Source organism: Electrona antarctica (assembly GCF_951216825.1).
Source record: "Electrona antarctica genome assembly, chromosome: 7".
Lineage (NCBI taxonomy): Eukaryota > Metazoa > Chordata > Actinopteri > Myctophiformes > Myctophidae > Electrona > Electrona antarctica.
The window spans coordinates 720,106-734,803 of NC_136812.1; the positions used below are offsets into that span (position 1 = coordinate 720,106).

At 43.7% G+C, this 14,698-nt stretch overlaps 1 protein-coding gene across 1 annotated transcript in view; it reads right to left on the reverse strand.

Moving 5' to 3' along the window:
- Positions 1 to 14,698, reverse strand: part of zbtb37 (zinc finger and BTB domain containing 37) — a 57,924-nt gene that overhangs the window by 35,125 nt on the left and 8,101 nt on the right. Inside the window, exons 4-8 of the mRNA XM_079507033.1 lie at positions 14,038 to 14,135; positions 13,202 to 13,347; positions 9,042 to 9,134; positions 8,843 to 8,978; positions 8,112 to 8,271 (exon numbers count right to left, since the gene is read on the reverse strand). Of these exons, the coding sequence (XP_079363159.1) occupies positions 8,112 to 8,271; positions 8,843 to 8,978; positions 9,042 to 9,134; positions 13,202 to 13,347; positions 14,038 to 14,135 (633 nt within the window). The remainder of the gene's footprint in view (positions 1 to 8,111; positions 8,272 to 8,842; positions 8,979 to 9,041; positions 9,135 to 13,201; positions 13,348 to 14,037; positions 14,136 to 14,698) is intronic.

Genomic DNA, 14,698 nt, shown 5'->3' on the forward strand with positions numbered 1-14,698 from the left:
CAAAAATATGGTGAAATATGGTGTGTTGACTGACTGGCGTATTGTTTCCACCTATCTATTGAGCATAGCTAAATAAATACATGTTGAAAAATAACTTTGAGTTGTCCTGTCGAGTTGAAACGCTGCCTTGAATTAGTTGGAATGTGACATTTAGAAGACAATGGCAAGTCGTCAACCCCCCGCCACGGGGGGAGAGGTGTGAAGAGATGCAGGGAGAGAGTGGCCAATGGAATTGCACGAAAAACACCGGTCAGCCTGACCGTTAGCCGTCATAGTAGTAGTGATTTTAATTCAGACATGCTAGTGTTAACAAAGTGCAACTTTTTCATCATTCACCGTTGTGCAACAGTCCCGAACAGAGCTATACAATATTATGACAATTGTCAACTTGGCTATAATCTACTACTGTAGGTTACTGTATAGTTTACATTAATCATTTCCTCTCAAACCCACATACCAGCGTAATGTGCGTTGCCTAACCAAAAGAACAGACATACAAACCATCAACATGCCGCTCGATGGCGTGTCGAGTCTGTCGACAGCTTGCAGATCTTTTATTTTGGGCAGTGGGCACACAACGAGGCGCGCTGCGCTACGATGGGGAAATTAAATAACTGTAGGCCTACAGCGCGCTGCGATGATTTGTAAACCAAATAGCTGTAGCCTACAGTGTGACTGTAACATTGCTTGGTCATCATGTAACTATATTACGTGTATGCAGGCGCTTTCATATAGTTATATGGAGCATTTACCGTGGTGACGTTGATTAGGTAGCCTAATTTAGCTTATTCACCCAGCTGGGTTCAACGAGACAGTCGTTAAGCCCCGACGTTTCCAAAACGAGCTATTGCGGATGAATCGATGGTCTTATAAAACATTTAAGCATATGGCAAGTTAACTTAAGTTATATAGTTGATGCTGAGCAGTAAGCAGCTCATTTGGTTGGCAAACCAGAGGCCAGACAGCGGTAGCAAGTTCAACAACGACCGTTCTATTGTCACTTTGGTGCGCTGCTGCTGTTCATCGCCTCCTCCTCCTTCAGTCACATATAGTAGCCTATAATAGCCTAAACTGTAAAAGTTAATCGCCAACATTCACCAGCTCAGCCCTCTTCATATTAAATAAATACATTACACAAACAACAGAATTGTTATTTTTGTTATAATAAAATTATATAAAAATAAAGAAAAAAAATCACGGAAAATCACAGAGCCCGAGGCTCGGCCCGGCCCGACTAATTATCGTGCATTTTGGGCCCGGCCCTACCCGAAAATGTCGGGCCGGGTCGGGCCGGGCCGGGTTCGGGCAGAGATTGAGAACTCTAGCGCACTCCCTAGAGGCCATGGAAAAACATTTTCCCTGCATCCCTCCACATCTGCCGGTTATAGCGCCACCATGAGGCTGATTTCTGCAAAACACATTGTTTATGTTAGTCGCACAGATTTCATCCAAATCTCACACAAATCGGTACACATGATCTCTGTAGTCATGTGATCAAGACGAGCCTGTTGGATTTCTCAGATTCTACACTGATTAGCTAAGATTGCCTTCCAAAGTTTTCAGGAGTAGCCCGTTTTCTGATGATGTCCTGCTCATCCAGAATTCTATCCTCAGAGATGCTATGAGTGATCTGGATCTGGATTTCCTCAAAAAAATGAAGAAAATTGTTGCAAAAAACAAAACAAAAAAACATCCTCCTAAACATTTTGCCAAACATCACACACCTCCTGGTGGAGAGTGGAGACCTGTGCCCGGAAGGGCACTTTTTCTAGTTCTGGTTAGTTCTCTCACTGGTTCTGGTTAGTTCTCTCACTGGTTCTGGTTAGTTCTCTCACTGGTTCTGGTTAGTTCTCTCACTGGTTCTGGTTAGTTCTCTCACTGGTTCTGGTTAGTTCTCTCACTGGTTCTGGTTAGTTCTCTCACTGGTTCTGGTTAGTTCTCTCACTGGTGCTGGTTAGTTCTCTCACTGGTTCTGGTTAGTTCTCTCACTGGTTCTGGTTAGTTCTCTCACTGGTTCTGGTTAGTTCTCTCACTGGTTCTGGTTAGTTCTCTCACTGGTTCTGGTTAGTTCTCTCACTGGTTCTGGTTAGTTCTCTCACTGGTTCTGGTTAGTTCTCTCACTGGTTCTGGTTAGTTCTCTCACTGGTTCTGGTTAGTTCTCTCACTGGTTCTGGTTAGTTCTCTCACTGGTTCTGGTTAGTTCTCTCACTGGTTCTGGTTAGTTCTCTCACTGGTTCTGGTTAGTTCTCTCACTGGTTCTGGTTAGTTCTCTCACTGGTTCTGGTTAGTTCTCTCACTGGTGCTGGTTAGTTCTCTCACTGGTTCTGGTTAGTTCTCTCACTGGTTCTGGTTAGTTCTCTCACTGGTTCTGGTTAGTTCTCTCACTGGTTCTGGTTAGTTCTCTCACTGGTTCTGGTTAGTTCTCTCACTGGTTCTGGTTAGTTCTCTCACTGGTTCTGGTTAGTTCTCTCAGCTCTCACTGGTTCTGGTTAGTTCTCTCACTGGTTCTGGTTAGTTCTCTCACTGGTGCTGGTTAGTTCTCTCACTGGTTCTGGTTAGTTCTCTCACTGGTTCTGGTTAGTTCTCTCACTGGTTCTGGTTAGTTCTCTCACTGGTTCTGGTTAGTTCTCTCACTGGTTCTGGTTAGTTCTCTCAGCTCTCACTGGTTCTGGTTAGTTCTCTCACTGGTTCTGGTTAGTTCTCTCACTGGTGCTGGTTAGTTCTCTCACTGGTTCTGGTTAGTTCTCTCACTGGTTCTGGTTAGTTCTCTCACTGGTGCTGGTTAGTTCTCTCACTGGTGCTGGTTAGTTCTCACTTGTTTGTTTTGAGGACTAGGTTTATTTTCAATTCAATTCAATTCAATAGCCTTTATCGTCTCCGAGGAGAAATTTGTCTTGGGCACCAAGAGACAGCGTTATACATTACATACATACACAGTTCCTAGTACAAAAATAATGGTGATCTGTACCGTCTACCAGACGGCATCAACTCATATTCCTTATGGAGGATGTGGTTCGGGTCTCGGGTGATTTTGAGGCCCTGCTTCCTCACTGTACTCTCAAATATCTCTTGAAGAGAACATGGGGGCTGCATGCCTATGATTTCCCCAGCCCTCTTGACTAGGTTTTGAAGTTGACAGACCATGTGGTGATGCCATAACGGATAACAGATTCTATGTTTGCCCTGTAGAACAGTAACATGATGTTAGTTGCCACACCATGGACCCTGAGCCTGTAGAACAGTAACATGATGTTAGTTGCCACACCATGGACCCTGAGCCTGTAGAACAGTAACATGATGTTAGTTGCCACACCATGGACCCTGAGCCTGTAGAACAGTAACATGATGTTAGTTGCCACACCATGGACCCTGAGCCTTCTCAGAAAGTGCATGCGCTGGTTAATTCGGGAACAGACTTGGAGTCAACTTGGTTGGCCCTAACTGAGAATCAAAATAAATACCCAAGTACTTGGGCTGTGATCCCCCACAGACCTTGGATCGAAGATGATCTCCTTTGTTTTTGTAACATTTAAAATAAGGTTTTGCTCCTCACAACACCTTACAGCCCCTGCTATCTCTTGTTTATATAAGTCGATGTTAGAGGATTTTTTTCAATAAGCTAAGGATTACTGTGTCGTCCGAAAACCTTATGATATAATCATTTGGATGCTGATTTTTTTTTTCTCAGCTGCTGTTGCTAGTCATGGCTGCTAGTTCCCACCTGATGTTGTGTGGGAGTCCAAACTGCTCCAGACCGTACTGAATAACTGCTAGCTTACATAATGCCTTGAGGCTAGGACTGAAGTCTAAGACATGCAGGTCACCTGGTCTGTTCTCTGCTCCAAAGAGGATGATACGATCTCCCAGCATGCAACAGCACATCTTAAACATCCCATGTGGGTGTTTCCCATTGGGCTCAACCTTCTTCCAGGAGAAGGTCTCTGGACTAAATCTCCACACATCATTGAAGTACTGGTTCCATTTGTAGCCACCAAATATGTACAGCTCTCCATTGTAGGTAAAGGCTGAATGATTCCTGCGTTCTTCTGGTAGAGGCTGTGCAGAAGGTGTGTCCAGCCAGTGGTTGGTCTCTGTGTCAAACACTCTGATGGTGTTGTAGTACCGACCCCTCCAATGATCCCACGTCCAGCCCCCAAATACAAACATCTTTGTCCCGATGATGGTGACAGAGTGACGTTCTGTAGCAGGAGGTGGAGTTCCTCTGGTGTTAATTAAAGACCAGACCATTGTGCTGGTGTCCAACTTGTAGATGTCATCAGTCCATTCAGTCAGATGGACCCATCCTCCATGAATAAACATGACCTTCCCCAAGACACAGGCTGAGTGGTCCATCCTCCCCTTTGGAACAGTCCCAGAAACCTGTGGTTTGAACCATCTGTGGGCGTCGACATCAAATCCATAAAACACTTTGCAGTAAGGATATCCTCCCCAGAGGTAGACAGTATATTCTATCAGCACAGCTGTGTGGCCCCTACGCCTGGAGGGAATCTCAAGGTGACGTTTTCCTGTTCCATGCGTCTCTGGGGTCACCTTCCTCCAGCATAAAGACACTGTATTGAAGACTTGTACTTCAATGGGATATCTTCTCCTCTGGTTTCTGTCTCCTCCAAAGCAGTAGATCTCGTGTCCGACCACCACAGCAGCCTGGCTAATAAGCCAGACCGAATCAGCCGTTGGCAAAAAAAAATTGCCTTCCGGCGGATTACGGCCTGGAGAGGCTCAATTGTACGCCCATTTCCTACACCAGATAACTGGTGTGGCCAATCGGGACACGGTATGCAATATGGGCGGGCTTTGGTACAGTGACGTTCAATGCTTGAGACCTTTGACTGACAGTAGCTCTGACCAATTGCGTCAAAGAGAAAATGTTTGAACTCGCCCCCCGGGAAACAAGATCCATACACAGCATCTCCAGACTCAAATAGACAGTGTGATTTGAGTCTGGCTTATTAGCCAGGCTACTTCCTATGTTCCTTCCAGATGTACGTCCAGTGAAACATTTCACACAGCAGCTCCACCGTCAATGACTGTTGAAAACTAGTTTACAGATGAACTTGTTAGGATGAAGGCAGCTCAGTTTCCTAGTTGCAAGTCGCCAACTGATGTTTAGTGTGTCAGACAAGTCTTTATAAAGAACAATTACACGGTTGTGATGTCATGGTGTGATTACGTCATGCTGCAGTGGAGCGAGATGTCTAGATCCCATAACAAGCTTATCGAGTACCCGGTATCAATAAGCTTTGGGTTTATCGAGTGCACGGTATCGATAAGCTTTGGGTTTATCGAGTGCACGGTATCGATAAGCTTTGGGTTTATCGAGTGCACGGTATCGATAAGCTTTGGGTTTATCGAGTGCACGGTATCGATAAGCTTTGGGTTTATCGAGTGCACGGTATCGATAAGCTTTGGGCTTATCGGGTACCCGGTATCAATAAGCTTTGGGTTTATCGAGTGCATGGTATCGATAAGCTTTGGGTTTATCAAGTGCACGGTATCGATAAGCTTTGGGCTTATCGGGTACCCGGAATCGATAAACTTTGGGCTTATCGAGTACCCGGTATCGATAAGCTTTGGGCTTATAGAGTACCCGGAATCGATAAACTTTGGGCTTATCGAGTACCCGGTATCGATAAGCTTTGGACTCATCGAGTACCCGGTATCGATAAGCGTTGGGCTTATCGAGTACCCGGTATCGATAAGCTTTGGACTCATCAAGTACCGGGTATCGATAAGCTTTGGGCTTATCGAGTACCCGGTATCGATAAGCTTTGGACTCATCGAGTACCCGGTATCGATAAGCGTTGGGCTTATCGAGTACCCGGTATCGATAAGCTTTGGACTCATCAAGTACCGGGTATCGATAAGCTTTGGGCTTATCGAGTACCCGGTATCAATAAGCTTAGTTAATCGGGCCGTTTTATTGGCTGTTTTTGTTACTCCGAGAGGGTTACCATGCATGGAAACAAATCAACGCCCGCCCGGCCGACCGCCCGGTTCAGAACTACTAATGTTGGTTCTACCAGGGAGTGAACACATCCCTCTCCTCATTAAATACTAATGTTGGTTCTACCAGGGAGTGAACACAGCCCTCTCCTCATTAAATACTAATGTTGGTTCTACCAGGGAGTGAACACAGCCCTCTCCTCATTAAATACTAATGTTGGTTCTAATAGGGAGTGTGTGAGCTCAGCTGTACTTTTCACCCTTTATACTGACATCTGTCTGAATGTCTTCACACTGACAGCTGTCTGAATGTCTTCACACTGACAGCTGTCTGAATGTCTTCACACTGACAGCTGTCTGAATGTCTTCACACTGACATCTGTCTGAATGTCTTCACACTGACAGCTGTCTGAATGTCTTCACACTGACAGCTGTCTGAATGTCTTCACACTGACAGCTGTCTGAATGTCTTCACACTGACAGCTGTCTGAATGTCTTCACACTGACATCTGTCTGAATGTCTTCACACTGACAGCTGTCTGAATGTCTTCACACTGACAGCTGTCTGAATGACTTCACACTGACAGCTGTCTGAATGTCTTCACACTGACAGCTGTCTGAATGACTTCACACTGACATATGTCTGAATGTCTTCACACTGACATATGTCTGAATGTCTTCACACTGACATCTGTCTGAATGTCTTCACACTGACATCTGTCTGAATGTCTTCACACGGACAGCTGTCTGAATGTCTTCCCACTGACATCTGTCTGAATGTCTTCACACTGACATGTCTGAATGTCTTCACACTGATACACCAGACCAATACATTCTATAAAGTACTCAGATGATACAACTTTAATTTCTCTCCTATAGTTCTAGTGATCCTGGACTGATTTCTCTCCTATAGTTCTAGTGATCCTGGACTGATTTCTCTCCTATAGTTCCAGTGATCCTGGACTGATTTCTCTCCTATAGTTCTAGTGATCCTGGACTGATTTCTCTCCTATAGTTCTAGTGATCCTGGACTGATTTCTCTCCTATAGTCCCAGTGATCCTGGACTGATTTCTCTCCTATAGTTCTAGTGATCCTGGACTGATTTCTCTCCTATAGTTCTAGTGATCCTGGACTGATTTCCCTCCTATAGTTCCAGTGATCCTGGACTGATTTCTCTCCTATAGTTCCAGTGATCCTGGACTGATTTCTCTCCTATAGTTCTAGTGATCCTGGACTGATTTCTCTCCTATAGTTCCAGTGATCCTGGACTGATTTATCTCCTATAGTTCCAGTGATCCTGGACTGATTTCTCTCCTATAGTTCTAGTGATCCTGGACTGATTTCTCTCCTATAGTTCCAGTGATCCTGGACTGATTTCTCTCCTATAGTTCCAGTGATCCTGGACTGATTTCTCTCCTATAGTTCCAGTGATCCTGGACTGATTTCTCTCCTATAGTTCTAGTGATCCTGGACTGATTTCTCTCCTATAGTTCCAGTGATCCTGGACTGATTTCTCTCCTATAGTTCCAGTGATCCTGGACTGATTTCTCTCCTATAGTTCTAGTGATCCTGGACTGATTTCTCTCCTATAGTTCCAGTGATCCTGGACTGATTTCTCTCCTATAGTTCTAGTGATCCTGGACTGATTTCTCTCCTATAGTTCCAGTGATCCTGGACTGATTTCTCTCCTATAGTTCCAGTGATCCTGGACTGATTTCTCTCCTATAGTTCTAGTGATCCTGGACTGATTTCTCTCCTATAGTTCTAGTGATCCTGGACTGATTTCTCTCCTATAGTTCTAGTGATCCTGGACTGATTTCTCTCCTATAGTTCCAGTGATCCTGGACTGATTTCTCTCCTATAGTTCCAGTGATCCTGGACTGATTTATCTCCTATAGTTCCAGTGATCCTGGACTGATTTCTCTCCTATAGTTCCAGTGATCCTGGACTGCACCAACACAGAGTAAATAAGGTGGTTGATTGGAGTGATAACGCTCTCATCATTAACACAAAAGTGATAATCTCCAAAACTGGTGGGTCAAACTGAACAACCAATATGTCAATTTGAAGCTGTGATTCCCTGCTTTCACGTGACATGAAAAAACGAAAAATCCAATGGCAGTCCCCCAGTCACATATGGTCCTACCTGTCTGTGTCATGGAAGCTGCTGGTTGGCTGAGGTGCTTTATTGGCTCCCACAGAGCTCCGCCCCCCCGACGTGTCAATCATCACGGCTGGCCCCTCCTCCTCTTCCTCCTCGGCCACGCCCCCTCCTCTGCCTTCGTCCTGAGTGTCTGATCTTCCTCCTGATGACGATGATTAATTATGATTTTAACACATTTTAAAAAATAGCAGATCTACAAGCTCGTAACGCGGCACCGAGTGCCGTGCTATGAGCTTGTAGATCTGCTATTTTTTCAATAGCTAAAGTATAACATAATGCTTACAACACCAAAAGGGGTTCCCGCCCAGAATGGGTTAATTACTTAGAGCGTGCAAGTACTGTAATCTGCTGGGTAAGTCGGTGGTGTCCGTCGGCCAATCGGGGACCACCATTCTTGATGACGTAACTAAGGTACGTTTGGGGATCGGCTGGGTATGTGCGTGCGTGTGTGCGTGCGTGCGTGCGTACTTGTTGTATTAGACATTAGTTAGTAGCAGTACTAGTTGTTGTAATAGACATTAGTTAGTATCAGTACTAGTTGTTGTAATATACATTAGTTAGTAGCAGTACTAGTTGTTGTAATAGACATTAGTTAGTAGCAGTACTAGTTGTAATAGACATTAGAACCAGTACTGATAAGAACCAGTCTCAAAAAAGAACCGTCTCGATAAGAACCGTCTCGATAAGAACCGAGCTCCATCCCTAATTCTCACCCATCCATTCGTCCTCAGTCTTGATGTGAACGGTGGTATCCAACATGGCCGCCGTCTCGGTGCTATCCAACATGGCCGCCGTCTCCACGTACCACTGCCCCGCCCGGTTGATCCTGAGGATGGGAGCCACACCCCCCTGGGGGGCCACGCCCCCATAGGCCCCGCCTCCTCCCACTCCTCCTCCTCCCGCCGAGCCCACCACCTCCTCCTCCTCGTCCTCTGGACTACGACTCCCAGCATCCTCCCTGGTAGCCCCGCCTCCTCTGGCCGTGAGCCCGCCTCCTCTGGGACGCTGCAAACGGTTACGTTTAAGTTAGTTACAGTACATTTATTCTTCTTCATCGTCTTTATTCAAACTCGGAAATACAATTGCCCTCATTTTCAATGTAGCTGAGGATACAATACAGCACAATACAGCACAATGTAGCCGAGGATACAATACAGCACAATGTAGCTGAGGATACAATACAGCACAATGTAGCTGAGGATACAATACAGCACAATGTAGCTGAGGATACAATACAGCACAATGTAGCTGAGGATACAATACAGCACAATGTAGCTGAGGATACAATACAGCACAATGTAGCCGAGGATACAATACAGCACAATGTAGCTGAGGATACAATACAGCACAATACAGCACAATGTAGCCGAGGATACAATACAGCACAATGTAGCCGAGGATACAATACAGCACAATGTAGCTGAGGATACAATACAGCACAATACAGCACAATGTAGCCGAGGATACAATACAGCACAATGTAGCTGAGGATACAATACAGCACAATGTAGCTGAGGATACAATACAGCACAATGTAGCCGAGGATACAATACAGCACAATGTAGCTGAGGATACAATACAGCACAATACAGCACAATGTAGCCGAGGATACAATACAGCACAATGTAGCTGAGGATACAATACAGCACAATACAGCACAATGTAGCCGAGGATACAATACAGCACAATGTAGCCGAGGATACAATACAGCACAATACAGCACAATGTAGCTGAGGATACAATACAGCACAATACAGCACAATGTAGCTGAGGATACAATACAGCACAATACAGCACAATGTAGCTGAGGATACAATACAGCACAATGTAGCTGAGGATACAATACAGCACAATACAGCACAATGTAGCCGAGGATACAATACAGCACAATGTAGCCGAGGATACAATACAGCACAATGTAGCTGAGGATACAATACAGCACAATGTAGCCGAGGATACAATACAGCACAATGTAGCTGAGGATACAATACAGCACAATGTAGCTGAGGATACAATACAGCACAATACAGCACAATGTAGCTGAGGATACAATACAGCACAATGTAGCCGAGGATACAATACAGCACAATACAGCACAATACAGCACAATGTAGCTGAGGATACAATACAGCACAATGTAGCCGAGGATACAATACAGCACAATACAATGTAGCTGAGGATACAATACAGCACAATACAATGTAGCCGAGGATACAATACAGCACAATACAATGTAGCCGAGGATACAATACAGCACAATACAATGTAGCCGAGGATACAATACAGCACAATACAATGTAGCCGAGGATACAATACAGCACAATACAATGTAGCCGAGGATACAATACAGCACAATACAATGTAGCCGAGGATACAATACAGCACAATGTAGCTGAGGATACAATACAGCACAATACAATGTAGCCGAGGATACAATACAGCACAATACAATGTAGCCGAGGATACAATACAGCACAATACAATGTAGCTGAGGATACAATACAGCACAATACAATGTAGCCGAGGATACAATACAGCACAATACAATGTAGCCGAGGATACAATACAGCACAATACAATGTAGCTGAGGATACAATACAGCACAATACAATGTAGCCGAGGATACAATACAGCACAATGTAGCCGAGGATACAATACAGCACAATACAATGTAGCCGAGGATACAATACAGCACAATGTAGCCGAGGATACAATACAGCACAATACAATGTAGCCGAGGATACAATACAGCACAATGTAGCCGAGGATACAATACAGCACAATACAAATCAATGTAGCCGAGGATACAATACAGCACAATGTAGCCGAGGATACAATACAGCACAATACAATGTAGCTGAGGATACAATACAGCACAATACAATGTAGCCGAGGATACAATACAGCACAATACAAATCAATGTAGCCGAGGATACAATACAGCACAATACAATGTAGCTGAGGATACAATACAGCACAATACAAATCAATGTAGCCGAGGATACAATACAGCACAATACAAATCAATGTAGCCGAGGATACAATACAGCACAATACAAATCAATGTAGCCGAGGATACAATACAGCACAATGTAGCCGAGGATACAATACAGCACAATACAATGTAGCTGAGGATACAATACAGCACAATACAATGTAGCCGAGGATACAATACAGCACAATACAATGTAGCCGAGGATACAATACAGCACAATACAATGTAGCTGAGGATACAATACAGCACAATACAATGTAGCTGAGGATACAATACAGCACAATACAAATCAATGTAGCCGAGGATACAATACAGCACAATACAATGTAGCCGAGGATACAATACAGCACAATACAAATCAATGTAGCCGAGGATACAATACAGCACAATACAATGTAGCCGAGGATACAATACAGCACAATGTAGCCGAGGATACAATACAGCACAATACAATGTAGCTGAGGATACAATACAGCACAATACAATGTAGCCGAGGATACAATACAGCACAATACAATGTAGCTGAGGATACAATACAGCACAATACAATGTAGCTGAGGATACAATACAGCACAATACAATGTAGCTGAGGATACAATACAGCACAATACAGCACAATGTAGCCGAGGATACAATACAGCACAATGTAGCCGAGGATACAATACAGCACAATGTAGCAGAGGATACAATACAGCACAATGTAGCAGAGGATACAATACAGCACAATGTAGCAGAGGATACAATACAGCACAATGTAGCAGAGGATACAATACAGCACAATGTAGCTGAGGATACAATACAGCACAATGTAGCTGAGGATACAATACAGCACAATGTAGCTGAGGATACAATACAGCACAATACAAATCAATGTAGCCGAGGATACAATACAGCACAATGTAGCCGAGGATACAATACAGCACAATACAGCACAATGTAGCAGAGGATACAATACAGCACAATGTAGCCGAGGATACAATACAGCACAATACAAATCTAAATTCCATTATACAAACAGGGTAAGTTACAAAGGACCTCCAGCATTTATTGATAAATTGTGATATAATTCACGCCAGCATTTTTCCTTGTTCAGCTCTTATTTTGAAAAGCCACATTTCCAGACTTCCAGTATTGATCGTATTGATCGTATTAGACTCTAATACGATAAACACATTTTAGCCCTACACTCTAATAATAATGAATGCCACAGACGAAAATCCACACTATTATTACATAATGTATAAATGATAGATAAGGGTTCAGGACAACGAGGCCTTTTCGTGGAGGGGTCAGAATGACATTTGGACTTGTGGTACTCATTATTAGAGTGTAGGGCTAAAATGTGTTTATGTCTCTGATGTAATCTATGATGTCACGGACACTGGGCTCACTTCCTTCCTGGACTACATGTTGTCTCAGTAAGACAGCCCCTCCCCCCCTATCCACAAGGAGGAGCAGTGCACCAAAGCATTATGGGGATTGTAGTCCAGGAAGGAAGTGAGCCCAGTGTCCATGACATCACGGATACTTTGAAATACTAAAATATCTACAAACTCATTTTATTACCAACATAAAAACCTTAGGAACGTGTTTCTTGTCTCCCAAACATCATTAACACAAGATCTCGTTGCAAAAGGGGTGAAGTGGCATTTTAAGCAGAGCAGCCAATCAAACAAAACAATCAAAACAAACAAATGAAATATAATAAAAGTGACTCAATTGAAAAAGGAGCATTCACTGTTAAAATATGTTCTGGAACATTCCTTTGAACTGACCGAAATATGACACCAGGGAGCTCAGTTTAAAGTTTTGAAGTTAATTCCAGGATGTTGGGCTGCTGACAGAGAAAGCTGCATCGCCCAGCTCTGTCTGAGCCTGAGGAACCTTGAGCTTTAAGAAATCACTATAGCGGGTCACTCCCATTAGAACTACACTCCCATAAGAACTACACTACCCATGATGCATCACTCCCATAAGAACTACACTCTCATAAGAACTACACTCCCATAAGAACTACACTCCCATAAGAACTACACTACCCATGATGCATCACTCCCATAAGAACTACAATACCCACCTCTGAGTGCTGTGGACTGATGACACGTCTGGCCACGCCTCCTCTGACCCCGGAGCCCCGCCTCCCCGCCGTCGTAGCCGTGGCAACCACGCTGTCATCAGTGATGTCATCGTCCACATCTGATAGGCTGATCTTCAGGTGGATTCCTGAACGCGCACACGCACACACACACACACACACACACACACACACACACACACACACACACACACACACACACACACACACACACACACACACACACACACACACACACACACACACACAATTGAATTGAATTGACCTGTGAATTGACCTGTGAATTATGTGAATTGACCTGTGAATTGACCTGTGAATTGACCTGTGAATTGACCTGTGAATTCACAGGTCAATTCACCTGTGAATTGACCTGTGCGTTCGTTCTACAAACTGTGAGATAAAAAAACCTTCCAGGATCTGTGTGCAGCGGTGTGTGTGTATATATAGATAGATAGATAGATAGATAGATAGATAGATAGATAGATAGATAGATAGATAGATAGATAGATAGATAGATAGATAGATAGATAGATAGATAGATAATAATAGTTGTATTGTTGTTATCTACCTTCCAGGATCTGCGTGCAGCGGTGTATATATTATAATAGTATTGTATTGTATTGTATTAGTAGTAGTAGTATTGTATTAGTTTATAATAGTTGTATTGTTGTTATCTACCTTCCAGGATCTGTGTGCAGCGGTCTATATATTATAATAGTATTGTATTAGTAGTAGTATTGTATTGTATTAGTAGTATTGTATTGTATTAGCAGTATTGTATTGTATTAGTTTATAATAGTTGTATTGTTGTTATCTACCTTCCAGGATCTGCGTGCAGCGGTCGATGATGTGCTGCATCTGCAGGAAGCTGGCCGCCGTCAGGTAGCTGATGATGTCACACAGCTGGAGGCGGAGCCTAGAGAGGGAGGGGGATGGGCTTATCGTTATGATGTCATCAATTCCGCGTTTAAGGTTCCATTATGTAAACAAACACAATGTAAAGAAACCATGGTAATAATAACAACCTAAGGTTACGTATGTAACCATGGTAATAATAGCAGAAAGGTTACGTATGTAACCATGGTAATAATAGCGTACCTCCCAGTGTAGCAGAAAGGTTACATATGTAACCACAGTGATAATAGCCTACCTCCCGGTGTAGCAGGAAGGTTACGTACCACAGTAATAATAGCATAAAGGTTACGTACGTAACCACAGTAAAAATAGCATTAAGGTTACAGGTGTAACCATGGTAATATTAACCTACCTCCCGGTGTAGCAGAGGGACAGCAGCTGTTCGAAGACACCGGGGTTATGTATGTAACCATGGTAATGTTAACCTACCTCCCGGTGTAGCAGAAAGGTTATGTATGTAACCACAGTAATATTAACCTACCTCCCGGTGTAGCAGAACGGTTATGTATGTAACCACAGTAATATTAACCTACCTCCCGGTGTAGCAGAACGGTTATGTATGTA